Raw genomic sequence first — 23,730 nt, 5'->3', positions numbered from 1 at the left:
TAGTAATTTGATGGTATCAGGATATAGATTAGATGCTTGATCCATCTGTGAGTTGATTTTTATGTAAGGAGTAAGGTAGGAGTCTTGTTTCATACTGCAAGCATAGATCCCATTTTCTCAACACCATTTGTTGAAGAGATTGTCCCTTCTCCAGGGATTGATTTTAGCTCCTTTGTCAAAGATTAGTTGATTGTAGATGTGTGGATTAATTTCTGGGGTTTCTATTCTGTTCCATTGGTCTACATGTCTATTTTTGTGCCAGTACCAGGCTGTTTTGATTATAATTGCACTGTAGAATGTCTTGAAATCTGGTATTGTGATGCCTATGGCTTTGTTTTCGTTGTTTAAGATTGCTTTAGCTATTTGGGGTCTCTTGTGTTTTCATATGAATTTTAGCACCATTTTTTTCTGGATCTAAGAAGAATGTTCTTGGCATTTGGATTGGGATTGCATTAAATCTAAATTGTTCTAGATACTATCAACATTTGGATGATAGTAATTTTTCCATTTGACAAACATGGAAGATTTTTCCATTTTTTTGTATCTTCTATTTCTTTCTTCAATGTTTTGTAATTTTCATTGTAGAGATTTTTCACATCCTTAGTTAAATTTATTCCAAGGTATTTAATTTTTTTTGTAGTTATTGAGAATGGTACTGATCCTACAAGTTCTTAGCCATGGCACTGTTCATGTATACAAATACTATTGATTTTTGTGTGTTGATTTTTTTAAAAAAAGATTTATTTATTTGAAAGGCAGAGAGAGAGATCACTCTTACATCTGCTGGTTCACTCCCCAAATAGACTCAATTGCTGGGGTTGGGCCAGGCTAAAGCTAGGATCCAGAGCTTCTTCCAGGTCTCCCACCTGGGTGCAAGGGCCCAAGTACTTGGACTATCTTCTGCTTTCCCAGGTGCATTAGCAGAGAATTAGATCAGAAGTGGAGCAGCTGGGACTTGAACTGGCATGCATATGGGATGCTGTCACTGCAGGCCGAGGCTTAACCTTGTATACCACAGCACTGGCCCTGTGTATTGATTTTATAACCTGCAGCTTTGCCAAACTCTTATGAATAATTCTGATAGTCTCTAAGTGAAATCTTTTGCTTCCCCTATACATAGGATCATTATCTGCTAATTCAACTTTTTTTCTAATTTGTATCCCTTTGATTTCTTTGATCCTGGCTGTAAGTTTGTCATATATTGTCTTGATTATGTTGAGATGTATTTCTTCTGTACTCATTTTGCATAAGATTTCTTTTCATCATGAGAGGATGTTATATTTCACCAAATGCTTACTCTGCATCTATTGAGATAATCATGAAATTTATTATTCAGTTTGTTAATGTGATATATCAGAATTATTAATCTGCATATGCTGAACCATCCCTATATACCAAGGATAAATCCCACTTGTCCAGGTGGATGAGCTTTTTGACGTGTTCGATTTGATTGGCTAGTATTTTGTTCTGGAGTTTCGCATCTGTGTTCATCAAGGATATTGGTCGGTAGTTCTCTTTTTTTGGCTGTATCATTTTCTGATTTGGAATTAAAGTAATATTTGCCTCATACAATTTAGAAGGATACTCTCCCTTTCAGTTTTGAGTAGTTTAAGAAGAATTGGAGATAGTTCTTCTTTAAAAGTGTGATATAAATCAGCAGAGAAGTCCTCTACCCAGTTCTGGGTGTTTCTTTATTATTACTGATTCAGTCTCAGCCTTGCTTATTGGTTTTTTAGTTTAGCTCACTTTTAGTTTTTCAGATAATGTGTTTTTTAAAAAAGATTTATTTACTTATTTGAAAGACACAGAGAAGCGGGAGTGAGCAAGTATGAGAGAGTCCATCCACTGGTGCACTCCCCAAATAGCCACAACTGCCAGGGCTTGGCCAGGCTAAAACCAGGAGCTTCATCTTGGTCTCCCACATGGGTGCAGGGACCCAAGTACTTGGGACATCCTCCACTGCTTTCCCAGGCGTATTAGCAGAGATTGGAAGTGGCACAGCCAGGACTCAAACCTGCACCCATTGAGGATGTTGGCATAGCAGGTGAAAACAACCCACTGTGCTGCAACCCAGGCCCTGAGATAACATGTTTTTAAATTACATTAATAGGAGCCATAGCTGTGGTGTAGAGGATAAAGCCACCACCTGTAGTGCTGGCATCCCGTATGGGTGCCAGTTTGAGTCCTGGCTATTCTACTTCTGATCCAGCTCTCTGCTATGGCCTGGGAAAGCAGTAGAAGACAGCCCAAGTCCTTGGCCCCCTGTGCCTGCGTGGGAAACCTGGAAGAAGCTCCTGGGTCCTGGCTTCGTATAGGGTCAGCTCCAGCCATTGCAGCCAATTGTAGAGTGTGAACCAGTGGTGGAAGACCTCTTTCTCTCTCTCTCTCTCTACCTCTCTACCTCTTTACCTCTCCTCTCTCTGTGTAACTCTGACTTTCAAATAAATAAATCTTTAAAAAATAAAAAAAAATTAATAGTCAAGGGCTTAATGCTGCACCAAATGAAGAGTTCCACAAGTAAAAAGTAAAAAGACTATAGTTTAGCAGGACTATAGTAACAGTGATCAAATGGAAACATGACCATTTCACCCATATATTTTAAAGTAAACACAGATTATTAAAACTATATTCATATAACATTCTTAACCATTGGTTTGACAAAGGTATAAAGCAAAGTTTGACAAAACACAGAATCTGTCTTAAAGGTAGAACTCAAACTAGTGTTTTTGGCTCCTAAGAAGCATTTGTCTTCCAAAAATAGAAACTGATAGGCAGAAACTTGTACTTGCCTGCGCTAATGATTTATTGAGTTTCACCTTTCATTCATAAGTAGTTGATTGAGGTTTTAATATTAGATCACTTGAGTTAGGTTTGTAGCTATATAAATATAACTGAAAAACATTTATATTGCCTTTAATAAATTCACATACTATAATAATATATGTTAAACATCCAAGTGGCTAACTATTGTGATTATAGTAGGAAGCCATTTCAGAGCCAGCAGCGGAGCAGCAGAGACTCAGACCAATGCCCATATGGGATTCTGGCACTGCAGGCAGCGGCCTCATCCATCATGCCCGGTGCCGACCCCTCATTTTATTTCTAACCTCACGTGTGATAATCCTTCTAACAGTTTCTTCTAGAAAATGTTTTAGATGCATGCATTAGTCAGTCTTTCAATACTATAACAAAATAACAGAGCAGGCTACTTTATAAAGGAAAGGGGTTTATTTTGGTTTATGGGCCTGTACCTACAGGTAATGGCCTTCTTGCTGGCAGAGTTCACATGGCAAGAGATAGGAATCACATGTTTTTGTGTGTCTCTGCCTTTTCTTATTAAATTGCTGGGATTCAGTCATAGGGGCTCCTTCTGAATGGCTTTATCTAATCCTGATCACTTCCTGAAGGCACAAGCTAAACACCATAATTGGGTTAAATTTCCACCCTTTTAATGCTTCAAGATGGGAGTTAAATTCCACCACAGTGTTGGGGGGGGTCTCCAACCATAATAATATGCTTGTGCCATCTTCTCAAATATTTATAATAGTCATAGCTAATATTTATTAAGTAATCAGTATTGCCATATCCTATCTTGAGTTCTTTGTATGCTTTATTTCATCTTCATAGTCTGTGGACTCTAGGTACTATTGTTGCTCCCATTTTTATAGTTGAAGAAACTAAATCTTAATAATTTAACCCAGTGTTAACATAGCTATTTAAGTCTCAGAGGCTGAACTTGAACCAAGATATTCTGATGCATGCATTGCTCTCTTAATAAAATAACTCTATTACTCATTTTAAAAACTTTGCCCCCAACTATTCTAAATTTTATTACCTCACTTTATCTCTCTGCTTTCAGGTGGATATGACATAGTTATGTTTGAAATGAACAACCCAAAATCTCATGAGAGAACACAGTAAAAATTCATTTCTCACACAGAGAACTATGTGTCTGACTCATATACCTAGATTCCTTAAATCTTCTGACTGCTGTTCTCTCAGGTCTGCTTGGAGTCACCCACTGGCATTACTATAGTTAGCCAGGCACTGAGTGAAGACAGACTGTGAAGTATGTTTGAAGAAGTGATTTTAGGACCAGTCCTTGAGATGTCATTTATCATTATACTTCAGTGGCATTGGCCAGGACTAGTTGTATGGCTACACCTCACTGTTAGCAGTGGGATGAAAAATGTAGTCCTCCATTGTGCACAGGAGGAAAATCAGACACATACACACACACAAAAGACATACATACAAGTATCTCTTTCACAATTTGTTTTCCCTATTTCACAAAGATGATCTAAAAAAGGTTGCAACTAAACTAAAGCAACAAAACCACTTGGTAGGGGCCAGTGCTGTGGCATAGTAGGTTAATGCCCTGGCCTGAAGCGCCGGCATCCCATATGGGTGCTGGTTTGAGACCCGGCTGCTCCACTCTCCATCCAGCTCTCTGCTATGGCCTGGGAAAGCAGTAAGAAGATGGCTCAAGTCCTTGGGCCCCTGCACCCATGTGGGAGACCAGGAAGAAGCTCCTGGCTCCAGGCTTTGCAGCCAGTTGGGGAGTGATCCATTGGGTGGAAGCCCACCCACCCCCCTTCTCTTCTCTCTGTGTAACTCTTTCAAATAAATAAATAAATCTTAAAAAAAAAAAAAAAAAAAAAAAAAAAAAACAAAAAAACCACACTTGGTAGAGAACCACAGAACCAAGATTTCCTTTGGTCAGCATATAATATGCTCATGTTTCTCAGGAGACATTGAAATAATTGAAAAGCATTTAGATTGTATTTCTAGTACTATTGCTGCATTTCAGATTTAGACATTAAATGTTTTTCTTCTTCATTATATTTTACATAGAGACACTGTTAATTGACTTACAAGGAATAATGAACTCAAAAACACTTTTCAGTTTTAATTGCCATTGGGAAGATGAAATAATAGGACTGAAATTTCTTTATGCATATTTAAAGTTAATCACCTTTGAACATACAATATTGATTAACCTTTTTTAAAATGTTATATGGCTATTTTCAGTACAAGTGGAGAAGCATCTACTACCTAACATTTATTCTCACGTGGTGAGTGTAGACATTTGCTTGGGGTTGTTTTTGACCTTCCTAAAAGCTTGTTTAGAAATAGCTGCAGTTTCAGGTTTTAAGGAAGTGGAAGTATGTTCTAATTGAGCTTATAATTGGTAGAGGTATGAATATTGTACTAATATAAGAAAATTTATAGAAGTATATGTTAACTTTTATTGGCAGGTTAAATTCTGACATAGTAATAGTCCTTCCTTTAGACTTTAGACTTCTTGGAAAATTTGTTAAGCCCAGGATGTATCCCGTCACTAGAATGTTATATTCACAATTTAGTATGCAGTATGAGATTTCATTAATTTCTCTGAAGGTAATCCATGTGTTAGCTATTCATTTTAAACATTCCTATCCTTTTCTAAAAATGTATTGTCCCTATTATGTTTCTACTTTAATATGCTGTATAAAGAGATTTTTAATGTCAGTTTTCATTTTTAAAATTTATTTCTTTGAAAGGCAGAGTTACAGAAAAGGTGAGAGAGGAGGGATGCAGAGAGATCTTCCATCTGCTGGTTCACTCCTCAAATAGCCACTGTGGTGGGACTTGGCCGGGCCAGATAGAAGCCAAGAGCTTTATCTGGTTCTTTCAAGCACTTGGGCCATCTTTTACTGCCTTCCCAGACACATTAGCAAGGAGCTGGATCAGAAGTGGAGCAGCCTGGACTCAAAACAGCACCCACATAGGATGTTGGCATTGCAGGCCACCCTGAAGATGACACAAGTGCTTGGGCCCCTGTACCCTCACGAGAGACCCAGAATCTCCTGGTTTTAGCCTGGCCTGGCCCCAGCCATTGCAACCATGTGGGGAGTGAACCAGCAGATTGAAGATATCTTTGCCTCTCCTTCTAACTCTGCCTTTCAACTAAATAAACAAATCTTTTTTAAAAAGGGACAAAAACAAAACAAAACCCTCTATGCCACATCTTTGGCCCCTTAATTAATCAGTTTTTATAGAAAATCTGTCTCCTCACTATTAATTGTATAGCAAGAGTTAGGCTCAGAGAAATGCTTTGCTGCTTAGTATCTAAATTTGTTGGGGAATTGATTTATTAGAGGAAAATATAGCTTTTCCCAATTTGAGACTGGTAAATTAAAGTCTTATAAAGAGATATTTAGATTTTGGATGACATAGACTTGATAACTTTAAACATTTAAATAACCCTTAAACTAACTTGATTACAGTAAACTTTAGTGATCTAAGTAAGACATACATGACAACCTAAACGATTTAAAGACTAAAATGTTCTGCCGACGCCGTGGCTCACTAGGCTAATCCTCCGCCTTGCAGCGCCGGCACACTGGATTCTAGTCCCGGTCGGGGCGCTGGATTCTTTCCCAGTTGCCCCTCTTCCAGGCCAGCTCTCTGCTGTGGCCAGGGAGTGCAGTGGAGGATGGCCCAAGTCCTTGGGCCCTGCACCCCATGGGAGACTAGGATAAGTACCTGACTCCTGCCATGGGATCAGTGCAGTGCGTGCACCGCGCTGGCCGCGGCGGCCATTGGAGGGTGAACCAACGGCAAATGAAGACCTTTCTCTCTGTCTCTGTCTCTCTCACTATCCACTCTGCCTGTCAAAAAAAAAAAAAAAAAAAAAAAAGTTGTGATTCACATTTACTGAAGCTGTTTACTTTGAGCCAAAATTGGCATCTGTAAAATAAATACATCATTTCTTTTAATTAAATATATAATTTCTAACACATTACTTGTAGTTTTAGCCTGATAAATGAATGAATTCTGATCATTCTGGTTTTTTGTTAGTCAAATACTACAGTAAATTATATATGACTACGTTCAAATTTGATAAGTTGATGTTTGCAACAATGCATAGGAGATGTCACAAAAAGATAATTCCTTTTCTCATTGTCTTAAGAACCTCTTAACACTATTGGCAGAGCAGAGCAAAAATAGATTTTAAGCATGCCCCACTGTTCTACTAAAATTGGTTCTTGTTCTGCTAAAATTGGTTCACATATAGTGAACTAAATGAGTATTCTCTATACTAAATCATTTGGTAAAACAACTATAATTTTTTTTTTTTGCAATTTAAATTGTCTGCCAAAGTGTTAGGGTGTAGAAAACCATTGTCTCTATGAAAAATAGAATGCTGTCAAACATACTTAGAATCAATTACAAAGAAAATTAAGACAGATTTTTGATAAATACTTGTTTAAATTATGAAGTTACCATATATGCCTAAATATAAACCAAGTTATTTCCTTTAAAAAGTATGCTGAAGAAAAGAATACTTTATTAAGATTTAGAACCTTGGTGAGTCTTTGATATTACTATTCGGAGAAGATTGTATTATACTTCATCTGATTTTTAATTAAAATCTTTCATCCTGTTTTCATTTTATTTAAGGTAAACAAATTTCATATTTCATACATACAGGTTTAGGAACATAGTGATACTTCTCGCCCTACTTTCCCTCCCGCCCACAATCTAACTCTTCCTCCTCCTTCCTCTTATTTTCTCTTAATTTATACAATGATCTACTTTCAGTTTTATTTAGATGTATTTTGCCATTCCTCTTCTAAAGTGCACACTCTAAAAATGAATGTTTCTTCTTTTACTTCCAATTATTATTGCTTGACAAAAAAAAACATTTGTGTCATACATTATCTTTGTATCTACTTCATAAATTTTATTAGTCTTTCTATGTATGTGTCTGAAGAAAATAATTTGAAAGTAGAATTAACTATAAGATTAATTTTTTAATTTATGTAACCACATTTTTGTTTATATCTTCTTGTTCTTAATTTGTATTGCTAATGGTCAAATAATTATCTTGTAAATTTTGCTGTTTGATTTTCTTTTTGGCTTATTATATGTCCAGTTTCTATAAATGTGCAATAAATACTAGTAGAAAATTATATTTTCTGCTTAAAGTATAATTCACATTATATATCTGAAATATCAGCAAGTTAATAAAGTTAATTAATTCCGTTTTAATCTTAAAAAAAAAATGTAGTCTGAAATGTCTCTTCAGTGCTTAGGTTAGGTGTACTGGAATGAAAGTTCCACAGAATAGGGGCCCTGTGTGTTTTGTTCACTTTTGTATATCTAACAGAGTATCTGGCACATGGTAGACACTGGATACATTTATTTGAAAGAATAAATGTTAATAGTTATACAGGTTACTTGGAGCAAAAATTTTAACAAATTTAGTTAATCCTAGAAGACCTTAAACTTGTGCAGATTCATTTCTAGGGTAGTGAGGCGAGAGCATTCTTCAACAAGAAGCACTGGAGACAAGTTTCGGTGAACATGCCCCGTTTATCAACTATCAAGCATAAGCTTTTTTTGTTTTGTTTTAAAGCTTTTAATTAATGAATGCAAATTTCATAGATATAACTTTAGGATATAGTGGTTCTTTCCCTCATTCCCACCCTCCCAGCCCCACACCCTCTCCCATCCCATTCTTCATTAAGATTCATTTTCAATTTATATACAGAAGACCAACTCTATACTAAAAGATTTCAACAGGTTGCGCGTGCGCTTGTGCATACACACACACACACACACACAAAACATATAAAGTACTGTTTGAGAACAAGTTTTGCAGTTAATTTTCATAGTACAACTCATTAAGGACAGAGGTCCTACATGGAGAGTAAGTGCACAGTGACTTCTGTTGTTAATTTAACAGTTAACACTCTTATTTATGACGTCAGTGACCACCTGAGGCTCTTGCCATGCGCTGCCAAGGCTATGGAAGCCTTTACAAACTCCATTAGTATTTGGACAAGGCCTTAAGCAAAATGGAAGTTCTCTCCTCCCTTCAGAGAAAAGTACCTCCTTCTTTGGCCTCTTATTTCCACTGGGGTCTCACTCACAGAGATCTTTCATGTAGGATATTTTTTGCCACAGTTTCTTGGCTTTCCAAGCCTGACAAAGCATAAGCTTTTAAAGCTTAAGCAGGCAGAGGGGCCTAGCTAATTCAGGGCAACACTAATTCTATAGGATAAAGCCGATATTGGCACGGCTATGCTTCTCCAAACAGCTTGAAGGTCATGTGGTCTAGTAGCTTTCCAGGTGGTCCTAATGGGCCTGGGCCACACCTGGGAGCTGTTTACCTGATTGATAATTGCAAGACCCTTCAACAGAGAGCAGAGAGCGGTGGGGGAAATGTGCTTGGGGCTCCTGCCCCCACAAGCAGTCAAGCCTTCCCTGGAGGCACAGTGTTCCATGCCCTCCTAAACTCCTGCATGGGCTAGGAGGCAATCCTCCAGCCACTTATTTGTTTTTAAGAACAAAAATATTTTATTGCAGAGTCAGCATATGGTTCCACAGCTTTGCCAGGGGAACAAGGAGTCCATAGCCTTGCCTGACTCCTGTGTCAGGATAGAGATTAAGGCCCAGGGTCCTTTGGGCTCTCCTTGAGAAACTTAAAAGATAATTTTTAAAAAGCAGTTTAGTAAATGTTTTTATTGTGAAAATCACAAATGCATTCTTTAAAATTAGGCCCAGGTTTCCTGTTACAGCAGTGTATGTAGTCAAGAACAATGTATCCCTGGGGCTGACATTGTTGCTTAGTGGGTAATGCCACTGCCTGAGATGCCAGCATCGCATTTGGGCACTGGTTTGTGTGCAGGCTGCTCTACTTCACTTCCAGCTCCCTGCCAGTGTACCTAGGAACGTAGGGAAAAATGGATCAAGTGCTTGGGTCTTTGTCACCCACATGGGAAACCCAAATGCAGTATCTGGCTTCTGCCTGGCCAAGCCCTGGCCATTGTTGCCATTTGGGGAATAAACCAGTGGATGGAATATCTCTCTGTCTCTCCCTCTCTATTATCCTACCTTTCCAACAAATAACATCTTCTTTAAAAATATTGTTTCTTGGAGCCTAGAGGAAGATGCTCTTTGGAAAACTGCCAAACGTTTTATACACATACCCGAGCACACACACATATCTTTGCACTCGAGAAGTTCATGTGAAACAGGAAAACTGAAACTTAGCCAGAAAGCCAAAGTATGTGTGAGGTGGAGTTTGAGACTCCTTCACTGGCTGGGAATTGGATAACTCTCAGAAAGGAGGAGCTTATAATAGGATAGCCAAAAAAAATTTCCTGAAATACCTAGTCAGCCCTTCACTGTGTATGGGAAGTTGTTTAAAGGAGCATAATGGAAAATAATGGCTGAAAGGCAGAAGCAGCTGAATAGAGATTTCAGCTGCTACCTTCTGCAATGGAGATAATTTGGTGTTTAATTATCTACTATTGGCCGGCGCTGCAGCTCACTAGGCTAATCCTCCACCTTGCAGCGCCGGCACACCGGGTTCTAGTCCCGGTCGGGGCGCTGGATTCTGTCCCGGTTGCCCCTCTTCCAGGCCAGCTCTCTGCTGTGGCCAGGGAGTGCAGTGGAGGATGGCCCAAGTCCTTGGGCCCTGCACCCCATGGGAGACCAGGAGAAGCACCTGGCTCCTGCCATCGGATCAGCGCGGTGCGCCGGCCGTAGCGGCCATTGGAGGGTGAACCAACGGCAAAGGAAGACCTTTCTGTCTCTCTCTCTCACTGTCCACTCTGCCTGTCAAAAATAAATAAATAAATAAATAAATAAATAAATAAATAAATACAGCTTTGTAATTACTGGTTTTAGGTTAGTATGTTTTTTCTATAGATAGTCACACTGAGGATAAGGGATCATATCTGTCTTGTTAATGATGAGGACCTCAGTGTTCACCTAATTTCAACTCCATAGTTAGGCCACAGAACATGATGGAGGCATTCCCAATCCTCTTCAGTCATACACATTATATGTAATACATAATCTTTTCAGTATTAATATAGAGAATATTCATTAATTTATGTGATTTTTATTTTTAAAGTGTCTTTTCTCCATACTATAGTTTGTTTAGAGGTTCTTCACTGGTACTGAAAGTAATAAAAAATAAGGAGCCTTGCTTTGTGTGCCAGGCCTATAGGATTTTGGTTTTAAGTGAAAGGGTTTAACAAAGTCCCTTTAGTATTTAGTGCTTTTTAACCAGAGGGTCTAACTAAATTCTTGAGGAATATTTTTAAAATGTGCAAGCTCAGGACCCCATCCCCAGAAATTTTGGTTGAATAGTGCTAACTTTTTGTTGTTTGTGGGATTCTGTTTTTAACTATTAGTGATAGATGTACAATATGCAATTTTAAACTATGTGGAAGGCAGATAGTAAATACTAAAGATTGCAGCGTATACTCTAAGGTAGTCATTGTTAATGGTTTCTTTTTTGTTTGGTTTTGAGAAATACAGACAGACAGCTGCCATACCCTGATTCACTCTCTAAATGCCTGCAGCCTGCAGTAGCCTGAGCTGGGCTGATGCCAAAGCCAAGAGCTGGGATTGCAGTCCCTGTCTCCTGTGTGGGTGTCAGGAATCCATTTACTTGAACCATCACTGTTGTCTTCTAGGGTCTGTATTAGCAGGAAGGTAGTTAGGAACCAGAGCCACAAATGTGAGACACAGATGTCTTAACAACTGGGCTAAATGCCACATCTGTTACTGGTTTCCTTAACATATTTTTCCAGAAATTGTATATACATATGTAAGCCTGTGTGTTTTTTTTTTCTACACATGGGCTCATACTATACATGCTGTTTTGCCATTTTCATTGTTCAGTCAGCATTCTATGTAAGAATGTTGATTTTTTTTAACTAATAAAGCATTTACTAGATACCAACTTTTTTTTTTTTTTTTAAATATCTATTTGAAAGGCAGAGTTACAGAGAGAAAGGGAGAGACAGATCTTCCATTGGCTGGTTCACTCCCCAAATGGCATCAAGGTCTGTGGCTGGACCAGACTGAAGCCAGGAGCCTGGAACTGCAGGTGAGTCTCCCACATGGGTGGCAGGGGCCTAAGCACTGTGTCATCTGCTGGCTCCCAGACCTATTAGCAGGGAGTGGGATTGGAAGTGGAGCAGCTCGGAGGGGCTCAAACCAACACCCATATATGATGTAGGGGTTGTCAACCATGGCTTAACCCAGTGCTCCGTAGCTCCAGCCCTAAATCCTCATTTCATTACACTTAAATTGTGGTTGGTTCATTTAAGAGCCCCATTTTCTAGGTTTTATATGGCTTTATTTCTTTTGTGTTTCTTTTTTTTTTTGTTTGTTTGTTTCTTCAACTAGACTGATGGATTTCCTTGTATCCTTGTATCTTGAAGGGTAAATTTTACATGTAAGATTGCTGGGTAGAAAAACATTTATTTCCATTTTAAAGTTTAATATATTGGGGCCAGCACCGTGGCGCACTAGGTTAATCCTCCGCCTGCGGCACCAGCATCCCATATGGTTGCCAGTTCTAGTCCCGGTTGCTCCTCTTCCAGTCCAGCTCTCTGCTGTGGTCGGGGATAGCACTAGAAGATGGCCCAAGTGCTTGGGCCCCTGCACCGGCATGGGACCGGGAAGAAGCACCTGGCTCCTGGCTTCAGATCGGTGCAGCTCTGGCCATTGCAGCCATTTGGGGAGTGAACCAACGGAAGGAAGACCTTTCTCTCACGGTCTGTAACTCTACCTGTCAAATAATTAAATTTTTTATTTTTTTTAAAGATTATTTATAATGCCATATTGATTCCCTAAAATTGTGGGGATTTGTATACTTCGCAGCAGCATACAGATACTTGTTTGACTACACATTCATCAACGCTTTATAACCTTTGTCAACCTGATATGCACAAAGTTGGTATCTAATGTTTGAAATTTTCATTTCTTTAGTTTTAATTGTTGAATACTGTTTGCTGTCTTCCTAATTTTTGTAGTTCTTTTCCTCCAGGCTTTTGCATCTTAGCTCATTTTATTCTTAGTTTGTAAGTCTTTTTCTTACTGTTTGAAAGCTATTTGTACAGGGGCCAGCATTGTGTTGCAGGTGCCACCTGTGATGTTGGCATCCCTTGTGGGCACCAGTACGTGTCTTGGCTGCTCCACTTCAGTTCCAGCTCTCTGCTAATGGCCTGGAAAAAGCAACAAAAGGTGACCCGAATGTTTGGGCCCCTGCCACCCACGTGGGAGACCTGGATGATGTTCCTGGCTCCTGGCTTCAGCCTGGCCTAGCCCTGGTTGTTACAGCCATGTGGTGAGAGAACCAGCAGATGGAATATCTGTTTCTCTCCTCTCTCTCTTTATCTGTGCAAATTGACTTTCAAGTAGATTTTTTTTAAAAAAAAGCTGTTAGTACAATAAGGAAGATTAGTCTTTGATATGCTTGTTTTCTCTTACTTTATGTGTAGTATTTTTTTAATCTTACAAGAACACTACATTTGGGACTGGTGCTGTGGTGTAGTAGGCTAAGCTTCCACCTGCAGCGCTGGCAACCCATATGGGCACCAGTTCATATACTGGCTGCACCTCCGATCCAACTCTCTGCCATGGCCTGGGAAAGCAGTAGAAGATGGCCCAGGCTGTTGGGCCCCTGCACCCACGTGGGAGACCTGGAAGAAGCTCCTGGCTCTGGATCTGCCCAGCTCCAGCTGTTGCAGCCATTTTGGGAGTGAACCAGCGGATGGAAGACTTTTCTGTCTTTCCCTCTTCCTGTCTGTGATTCTGCCTCTCAATAAATAAAATCTTAAAAAAAAAACCACATTTTTAATATTCAGATTTATTGATTTTATTTTGAATCTTGTTCATGTGTTTGCAATAGTTAAGGCCTCCTAGATAGGATATTCCACTTTCCTTATGTGATTTTCTCTTGGATAGTAATTAATGTGTTTGTTAAATTTCTGAAAGTATTTTGAAAGATTCTTCAAGTGATAATGAGTACTATTTGGTTTGAGTACCATTGGTTTAACATTTTAGATGATAAAGTCTTAGGACAAGGAAGCTGACATTGTGGCATAGCAGGTAAAGCCGCTGCCTACAATGCTGGCATCCGCTATGGACGCTGGTTGTCTCAGCTGCTCCACTTGTGATCCAGCTCCCTGCTAATGGCTTGTGAAAAGCAGAAGATGGCCCACGTGTTTAGCTCCCACCACCTATGTGGGATACCTGGATGAAACTCCTGGCTTCAGCCTGGCCGGGTCCTGGCTATTGTGGCCATATCAGGAATGAACTGGAAGATGGAAGCGCTCTCCCTCCCTCCTCCTCACTGTCTTTCCCTCTCTTTCTCTCTGTAACTGTTTCAAAATAGTAAATAAATCTTAAAGTATGAAATGTAAAGAATTCTTTTTTTACAAAAAGTCTTATGACCCAAGGTGGGCTTGCTATACCTTTACTATAATACATTTACTGGGGACGGGGACTGGTGCTGTGGCATAGTAGGTTAAGCCTCCATCTGTGGCACCAGCATTGGTATGAGTGCCAGTTCGCATCCTGGCTGCTTCTCTTCCTATCCAGTTTCCTGCTGATTCCCTGGGAAAGCAGTGGAAGATGGAACAAGTGCTTAGACCTGCACCAGCATGGGAGATCCAAAAGAAGCTTCTGGCTCCTGGCTTTGGATCAGCCCAGCTCCAGCTGCTGTGGCCATTTAGGGAGTAAACCAGCGGATAGAACACTGCTCTCTCTCTGAAATTCTGCCTCTCAAGTCTTTAAAAACAAAATACATATATTGAACTCAGTACAGAGAAAATTTTGAAATGTAAGATAAAGTAAAAACATGCAAAGGAAAAAATGGCAGATGATTTTAGAGAAATCTATCATTATACTGTATGTTTTTCCTCAAATTTGAGGCGGAATACTGCAAATAACAGGAAAATAAACTAGAGGACACTCATGAATTTTGGCTGAGTGAAATATTTTTCCAGATTTTGTCTTGGAAAACCATTATGACTTTCTCAAGGATATGTGTCATCATCAGCTCCAGAAGCTCTTTTTTTTTTTTTGACTTTTTAGTTGTGTTGTGACAGTCATCCAAAAAAGAGCATTAACCATGAGTTTGTCAGTTGTTTATCACAAAGTGAACATTGTTGAATCTACTACACAAGAAAATTTCCTTTGCTCCCCTGTCCCTCAAAGATAGCCACAGTCTTAACATTGCATATTTGTTCTACCTGTTCTGAAGTTTATATAGATGGGATCATATAGCACATTCTGTGTGAGTTTTTTTTTTTCTTATTTTGTGTGTATAACGGTATTATTCATTTTCACTGCCTTATTCACTGGAGTATGAATCTACTACAACTTACCTATTCTGCTGTTCATGGAAATGTGAATTGTAAGTTTGATGCAAAAGAAATTTTGAAATCCACATAGTTTTTTTACAAAATATATTTTTCCACGGCCTTTTTGAAGACCCTTCATATTTTTAAACAGTTTCCCAATGTTGTGCCATTTTACATTCCCACTGTGAGGGAACTAGTCTTCCACAACCTTGTCAACACTTGGAAATGTTAGTCTTTTATTTTTTTATTTTATTTTTTTAAAGATTTATTTTATTTATTTGAAAGAGTTATAGAGAGAGGTGGAGACAGAGAGGTCTTCCACCCGCTGGTTCACTCCCCAGATGGCCGCAACGGCTGCAACTGCGCTGATCTGGAGTCAGGAGCCACGAGCTTCCTCCAGGTCTCCCACGTGGGCACAGGGGCCCAAGCACTTGGGCCATCTTCTACTGCTCTCCCGGGCCATAGCAGAGAGCTGGATCAGAAGAGGAGCAGCCGGGACTCAAACTGGCTCCCGTATGGGATGCCAGCGCTTCAGGCCAGGGCTTTAACCTGCTGCACCACAGCGCCGGCCCCGAAACGTTAGTCTTAATTTTAGCTATTCTACTGGATGTGTAGTAATCTCTCAATGTGACTTCAATATATTTTTCCTTGATGACCAGTAAAGTTGGCAATATTTATATATCCTTTTGTAAAGTGCCTATTAACTCCTCTACCATTTTTCTGTTGGATTGTATTTATTACTGACTTGGTTTTTCTTTTAACATATTGTGGATACTATCCCTTTATTGGTTATAAATGGTAGATGTCTTCTCTACACTTAATTACTCTCTCTTGATTTTTATTGTCCAACTTATTAGTCTTTTATGGTTAGTGTTTTTCATGTGTCTAAGAAAGCTTTTTATTGAAATATTCTCTTCTGTTGTCTCCTAGAAAGTTTATGGTTTTACTCTTCACATTTAGATTTGTAAAACACATGAAATTGATTTTTGTGTATGGGGTGAACCATAGATCAAGTTCCTTTTCTCAGATGAGTTACCAGTAGACATAGCACTGTCTTTTTCTAGGCCATTCTTAGTGCTCACCAATGTCACTTTTGTCATAAATCAACAATCAGGTATACACACACAGTTTTGTGAAAAAAATGGAATTGAAAGGTACATTATTTTGGTGCCAAAGAATTTTTGAAATCCATAAATAGTTTTTCATAGTACATATTTTACATGAAATGCTTTAAACCCTTGTATTAATGGATTTATGGGTGTTTTTGTGGGGGGCAAAATGAACTTTTAATTCAATTTTCCATGAACTTTTTGAGGTATTTTCATATATGGGACCTTGTTCTCCCTGTGTTCTATTCTATTGGTCTTTGGTATTCATCTTTGTGAATGAATACTGTAATGATACTTAATACTATAACTTATAAGATGTAATTATATCAGGCAGTGTAAGAACTCTTCTGTTCACTTTGTTCTTCAGAATTGTTTATGGTATTCTTATACCTTTTGTATGTACATTTTGTTGTCAGTTAAAAACAAAATATAGTGAGCAATCATTGAGGCAAGAGTGAAAATGAGCAGAAGTTTTATCTGAGAGTTTAGTGATGATTAAGTCAGCTCAATTCTAGAAAGTTTTATTAAGATTAAGCAATGTCCTCATTGCTATTTCAGCGTTCATCTTATATTCCCTTGTAGGCTACTTAAATTGGTCTTGTTTTTCTTAAAAAAAAAAAAAAGAAAACTAATGGCTGAAGAATACACTTACTTGAATTTTCATAGTTTGTACATTTATATAAACATAGAACAAATCCAATTAAATGATCTTGGTGTTTTGTCTTTTTTCCCCCTCCTAGGACATCTATGATAGCAGTCTTCTGTAAATTCAACTTTTCCAAGAATTCTCTGAAGGAATAAAGTAGGATTTTCTTACATCATGACTTAATTTGAATGCAAGACCAAGAAATAAGTTGTGTATCTAAATATAATGAAGGGCTGTGTGTGAACACTGACCCTGACTCAATTCTAATGAACATTTTAGACATGAGTTTACATCGGCAAATGGGTTCAGATCGAGACCTTCAGTCTTCTGCTTCATCTGTGAGCTTGCCTTCAGTCAAAAAGGCACCCAAAAAAAGAAGAATTTCAATAGGCGCTCTGTTTCGGAGGAAAAAGGATAACAAACGTAAATCAAGGGAGCTAAATGGCGGAGTGGACGGAATTGCGAGTATTGAAAGTATACATTCTGAAATGTGTACTGATAAGAACTCCATTTTCTCTACAAATACCTCTTCTGAGAATGGATTAACTTCCATCAGCAAACAAATTGGAGACTTTATAGAGTGCCCTTTGTGTCTCTTGCGGCATTCTAAAGACAGATTTCCTGATATAATGACATGTCACCATAGATCTTGTGTGGATTGCTTACGACAATATCTAAGGATAGAAATCTCTGAAAGCAGAGTTAATATCAGTTGCCCAGAATGTACTGAACGGTTTAATCCTCATGATATTCGCTTGATATTAAGTGATGATGTCCTGATGGAAAAATATGAAGAATTTATGCTTAGACGATGGCTTGTTGCAGATCCTGATTGTAGATGGTGTCCGGCTCCAGACTGTGGGTAAGAAGATATTGTTTGGTTTTTCTTCAATAAATTTTTTCTTCTTTTTGAATAAAATAAGAATTTGCTGATTCTTACTCAAAATAAAAATCTTATGCCAGAGAATTCATTCATTTAAGAAACATGTTTTGAGTGTGTACCATGTCAGGCAGAGTGTTAGCTGTTAAAAGCAGGAATCCTATCGTATTTATACTATCTCAGCAGTTACTTATTCACTTAACAGCATTTTTGGAAGAAAAGGATATGCAAACTTGATTTTCTCCACCCATTTGGAGATTTTCTTATATTGGAATAAGGAGGTTATTTCTGGTGATTAACTTTAAATGACCCCTTTGAAAGGTATCTTAACGTATGCCACAGTATGATGGGTTCATGTTGGTATATATAAGCGTTTGCGAATCTCATGAGCTGGGGGGGTGGGAGGTTATGTAATACTTTATTTGCTTCAAGTTTAATTAAAATACCATTTTCCCAGCACTTAAAATAGAGGCTTTTGGTGCATCAACTTTAAATTGCTGCTTGGGATTCCTGCTACTTGGGAGTGCCTAGCTCAAGTCTAGCTACTGTACTTCAAATCCAGCTTCCTACTATTGTGCGTCCTGGCTTGCAGCGGATGATGGCTCAAGTACTTGACCCCTTGCCACCCATGTGAGACACACTCAGATGGCGTGCTAGGCTTCTAATTTCGGCCTTGCCAAGCCCTGAATTTTGCAGGCATTTGGGGAGTGAACCAGTGTATGGAAAATCAATTTCTCTGTTTCTTCCTCTCTGCCTTTTAAATAAATTTTTAAAAAATTTTAATAATCATTTTGTTTATATATGTTCATGTTAACAGCCATCTTATTTACTTATTAGCAAACCATCTTATTAGCAAATTTTATCTGGGAATAGGTTCTTGATTGATTGATCGATTTTATTTTATTTGAAAGGCAGAATTACAGAGAAGCAGAGTCAGAGAGAGAGAGAGAGACAGAGAGCGAGCAAGCGAGAGGTCTTCTATCTGCTGGTACACTCCCCAGTTGGCCTCAATGGCCAGAGCTGTGACGGTCCGAAGCCAGGAACTTCTTCCGAGTCTCCCACGTGGGTACAGGGGCCCGAGGACTTGGGCCAACATCCACAGCTTTCCCAGGCCATAGCAGAGAGCCAAATTGGAAGTGGAGCAGCCAAGACTTGAACTGGCGCCCTATATGGTATGCTGGCACTGCAGGCGGCAGCCTTACTCGCTACACCCCCAGCCATCATATTTAAATAACATATCTTATATGTAGTTGTCAGAATTAGGGAAAAAAACTCATGCTCTTTAAGAATGAGTAAAACCCACAATGAGATTTAGCATACCTTAGTAAGAGTTTGGGAAAACCTAGAATTTAAGATTAACTGGGTACAATCTCAGAGGCAAGACTGAAAGGTGAGTTTAATTTATCATTATGATTTCAGAATTCATATGAATCAAATCCATTATAGAAAATGTTGGGGCCGGTGCCGTGGCTCACTAGGCTAATCCTCTGCCTTGCGGCGCCGGCACACCGGGTTCTAGTCCCGCTTGGGGCGCCGGATTCTGTCCCAGTTGCCCCTCTTCCAGGCCAGCTCTCTGCTGTGGCCCGGGAGTGCAGTGGAGGATGACCCAAGTGCTTGGGCCCTGCACCCCATGGGAGACCAGGAAAAGCACCTGGCTCCTGGCTTCGGATCAGCGCGATGCGCTGGCCGCAGCACACTGGCTGCGGCAACCATTGGAGTGTGAACCAACGGCAAAAAAGGAAGACCTTTCTCTTTGTCTCTCTCTCTCTGTCCACTCTGTCAAAAAATTAAAAAAAAAAAAATGTTGGGTAGTAAATTTTCAGATTGCATCAACCCTGTATTCCACAATTTTAAATGAGAAAAATAGTGTTTTTTGCTCATGCAAATCTTAACTTTCTCAGATATCAACACTTTATCAAGGATTTCGTATAATGCACAACACTGAGAAATTATTTAATTATTTAACATTTTGTGAATTCATTAATTGTATGTAAGACTCAAAAATACTGTTTGATATCAAATTAGAATTATATTGTCCGACATTATAGAGAACTTGTACTATAAGTAACAATATGTCAAAGATATTATCTAAACTAAGCTAACGTTAATTGTGCTTCCAGGTGTAGTGACAGAAGCGAACTCAGGGACCCATAAAGTGTTAAATTCTCAAGAAAAAGATAATAGGGACCATGAACAGTACCTTTAAATAACTTGAGCAAGAGACAGTGACAAAAAAATATGATTGTATCACATTTGATCCCAGGAACCCCTGCTCATTTTTACTGATAGAAATATGCTAGTCCTGGGCTGGCGCCGTGGCTCACTTGGTTAATCCTCCGCCTGTGGTGCCAGCATCCCATATCGGCGCCGGATTCCAGTCCCAGTTGCTCTTCTTCCAGTCCAGCTCGCTGCTGTGGCCCTGGAAGGCAGTGGAGGATGGCCCAAGTGCTTGGGCCCTGCACTCTCTTGGTTGACCAGGAGGAAGCACCTAGCTCCTGGCTTCAGATCAGCATAGTTCTGACCGTAGCGGCCATTTGGGGGGTGAACCAACAGAAGGAAGACCTTTCTCTCTCTCTCTCTAACTCTGTCAAAAAAAAAAAAAAGAAGAAATTTGTTAAAAAAAAGAAATATGCAAGTCCTATCCTTTTTCAAGTGTTCGTTCGTTCGTTCGTTCTTTCTTTTTTTTTTTTTTTTGTATAGGCAGAGTGGACAGTGAGAGAGAGAGAGAAAGGTCTTCCTTTTGCCGTTGGTTCATCCTCCAATGGCTGCCGTGGCTGGCGCACCGCGCTGATCCGAAGGGAGGAGTCTCCTATGGGGTGCAGGGCCCAAGCACTTGGGCCATCCTCCACTGCACTCCCGGGCCACAGCAGAGAGCTGGCCTGGAAGAGGGGCAACCGGGACAGAATCCGGTACCCCGACTGGGACTAGAACCTGGTGTGCCGGCGCCGCAAGGCGGAGGATTAGCCTAGTGAGCGACAGCGCCGGCTCAAGTGTAAGATTGTGAATTATATGATCTTCTACTGATAATGTTCTTAATTTATGTGGTAGATACAGGAGTATTCATTTTTTATTCTTTACATGCCTTTTGTAAATATGATATTAGTAAAATTCAAACATTTTTTGGAAGCTCATATTTGGGAATAATTTTCTTGTTGACACCTTGTTGAAAAGTAAAATGCTCCAGCATTCTAAATAATTTAGAGAATATAAATGTTAAGTATAAAATATTATAAAATAATAGAAACACCTACTTTAGAAGATTCTATGAAAATAACCATTATAAATTTAATAAGGAATTATTAATTTTTGGTGTTGATTGTTAGTCATCTTACCCACATGACAGAAAAAAACACGTTAGAGATTAATTGCTTTTACTAATGTATTTTCATTTATATTAGACTCATGCTTGCTCTTTAGTTAGGAGTATGTATGATATCTTCAATGATGGTACAGATTTATGGTTGTGTCATGTCAAAAGCATCACCCAGTAGCCTCAAATTCATATGTGTACTTTCAACAAATAGAATTCTGTATGGGCTTTCATTAAGTACGTTTGACTTTTTATGAGCATGTGCAGACCTATCCTGCCATACTGGTGTCAGGAGTAAGTGGGGTAGTTGTTGCATGTTATTACGAGCTAAATGCCTAATGCAGAAGAAATTTCTCATAGCTCTTCCTATTCGTTATTTCCATTCTGAATTTTATTTTTGTTTTTTAATCATACAGTCATTTATGTGTTTAATGTACTTGTGTTTTAGGTACTGGAGATTTAATAATGAATAAAAGATAAACTTTCTGCCTTCTTGGAGTTTAAAAGGGACCCCCCCCACACCAAAACTCCATTTATTATTTAAATCTGGCATAAGGAATACTAGTAAATATGTGAATATTTGGCAATTATTTATAGAAATGCTATATTCTACAGTATTCCCTATGCCAGATTTAAATAATTGCCAAATATTCACATATTTATGAATTCACAAATATAAATTCATATATTATATATATATACACACACACTTGGTACTATGGGTAAGCATTTTTATAAATGTCAAACATTTACATATATATGTCTGACATTTATATATATAGCTATATATGCCATATATATGTGTGGGTGTATAGCATTTAACCCATTTCATTGTACAACATACTTGAAAAGATTTTTCCAGAGATGCTAAATATTAAATTAAAAATTTTTCCACTTACTTTTGGTATTCATCTGTATGGCCATGTTCTGTAACTGACATGTTTTACCTTAAATATGTAGTTTAGGGGCCGTTGCCGTGGCTCACTTGGTTAATCCTCCGCCTGTGGTGCTGGCATCCCATATCGGCGCCGGGTTCTAGTCCTGGTTGCTCCTCTTCCAGTCCAGCTCTCTGCTGTGGCCCTGGAAGGCAGTGGAGGATGGCCCAAGTGCTTGGGCCCTGCACTCTCTTTGTTGACCAGGAGGAAGCACCTGGCTCCTGGCTTCGGATCAGCGCAGTGGGCCGGCCGTAGCGGCCATTTTGGGGGGTGAACCAACAGAAGGAAGACCTTTCTCTCTGTCTCTCTCTCTCACTGTCTATCTCTGTCTGTCAAAAAAAAAAAAAAAAAAAGTAGTTTAACACACCCTGAGAAATACTCTTCATACTTCAGAGTAGAGAAGAGTGCTACCTGACCTGGTTTCATTTGAGATCTCTGAGGTAATATTCTTTCCACTCATTTGAGGGTCAGGCTAAGCTTGTTTACAGAATGATATTTCTAAAACCATTGTTGAGAAGGTGCCTGGAGAGCCAAATCTGAGCGCTTTGATTTAAACAGAGTGAGGTTAGCTAGCCTCCTTCTAGAATACACCAGTCCTCAGGGTCAAAAAAAGTTGGGCCATGACTGGGGAGAAAGAGTGAGGAACATAAGAAGAGGGAAAGCACAGAACGGGTCCTGGATAAAAACATCTGCTAACCTTCTGTCCAGGAGGCCTACTTTATCCATTATTTAGGCGGATGCTTAAAAGTTGGCATTTTCATTTCTATCACCACCTGTTTCATTGTTAGCCAAGGTCACCCAGCACACACTATCCTTATCTTGTGCTGAGTGCTTCAGACTTCACTGGGGAACTTTGAATATTCAGGAACATTTACATACTAGAATTTCATTAATGATTTAATGTCTGTGAGCCCCTAAAAGGCTAAAAGGTTATTTGTCCTTTTTATTGATAACCACAGGTAAACTCATGCTTAATAAAAAAGAATTACTGAATGAACCAGCCTGACTATATGCCACTAAGTCATATATCTTAGGGTAATCTGATCAACCATGATCAAGTTTGTATAGCTTCAACCTGGTTTGCTATTACATTTAAATGGTTCTCAGTGGAAACTTACTCTGGCAAAGAATATTGTTGATGGAAAAAAAAAATGGGGTCATAGGCTTATGAACTAAGAACATGTATTTTTAGAATTCTAACTGATGTCCATATGGGCTCTCGTCTCCCTCCTACAAAGAAGATTTTAGCCATACTTTGATTATTCTTTGACATGTTGGAAATGCTTTTGTCAGTGACCCTTTTCAAATTTTACATAGATCACGGATCCAACTTTGATTTTCTCCAGAGGAAGTAAATACAGGTGACTTAAAAACAGAATTTGTGTGTAAAAAGCTGTAAAGAATAAAATAGGTTTCAGTGGACTTAACTTTAAGAATTAATAGCTAGAACTGAGAGTTTACTCTTTTTAATTTATTCTTCCTAAAAAAATTTACCCAGGTGTGTGTGTGTGTGGGTGTGTGTGTGTGTAAAGATTTTATTTATTTCTTTGAGAGGCAGAGTTACAGATAGAAAGGTCTTCCATCTGCTGCTTTGCTCCCAGTGGCCTCAGTGGCTAGATCTGGGCCAATCCGAAGCCAGCAGCCAGGAGCTTCTTCCTGGTCTCCCACGTGGGTGCAGGGGCCTAAGTA

At 39.0% G+C, this 23,730-nt stretch overlaps 1 protein-coding gene across 5 annotated transcripts in view; it reads left to right on the top strand.

The window, feature by feature from the left end:
- RNF19A (ring finger protein 19A, RBR E3 ubiquitin protein ligase) overlaps positions 1 to 23,730 on the top strand; it is a 66,506-nt gene that overhangs the window by 14,219 nt on the left and 28,557 nt on the right. For 3 of the 5 annotated variants that reach the window (XM_051843960.2, XM_070075368.1, XM_008255794.4), the window contains exon 2: positions 17,011 to 17,778. In XM_051843960.2, coding sequence (XP_051699920.1) covers positions 17,105 to 17,778 — 674 coding nt within the window. In that variant the 5' untranslated portion in view covers positions 17,011 to 17,104. Of the gene's footprint in view, positions 1 to 11,783; positions 11,897 to 17,010; positions 17,779 to 23,730 lie in introns of all 5 variants that reach the window. The other 2 variants (XM_070075367.1, XM_051843961.2) reach the window with 2 other exon arrangements.

Source organism: Oryctolagus cuniculus, chromosome 6 (genome assembly GCF_964237555.1).
Source record: "Oryctolagus cuniculus chromosome 6, mOryCun1.1, whole genome shotgun sequence".
NCBI classification, from domain to species: Eukaryota; Metazoa; Chordata; class Mammalia; order Lagomorpha; family Leporidae; genus Oryctolagus; species Oryctolagus cuniculus.
This window is presented reverse-complemented; position numbering and strand designations above follow the sequence as displayed.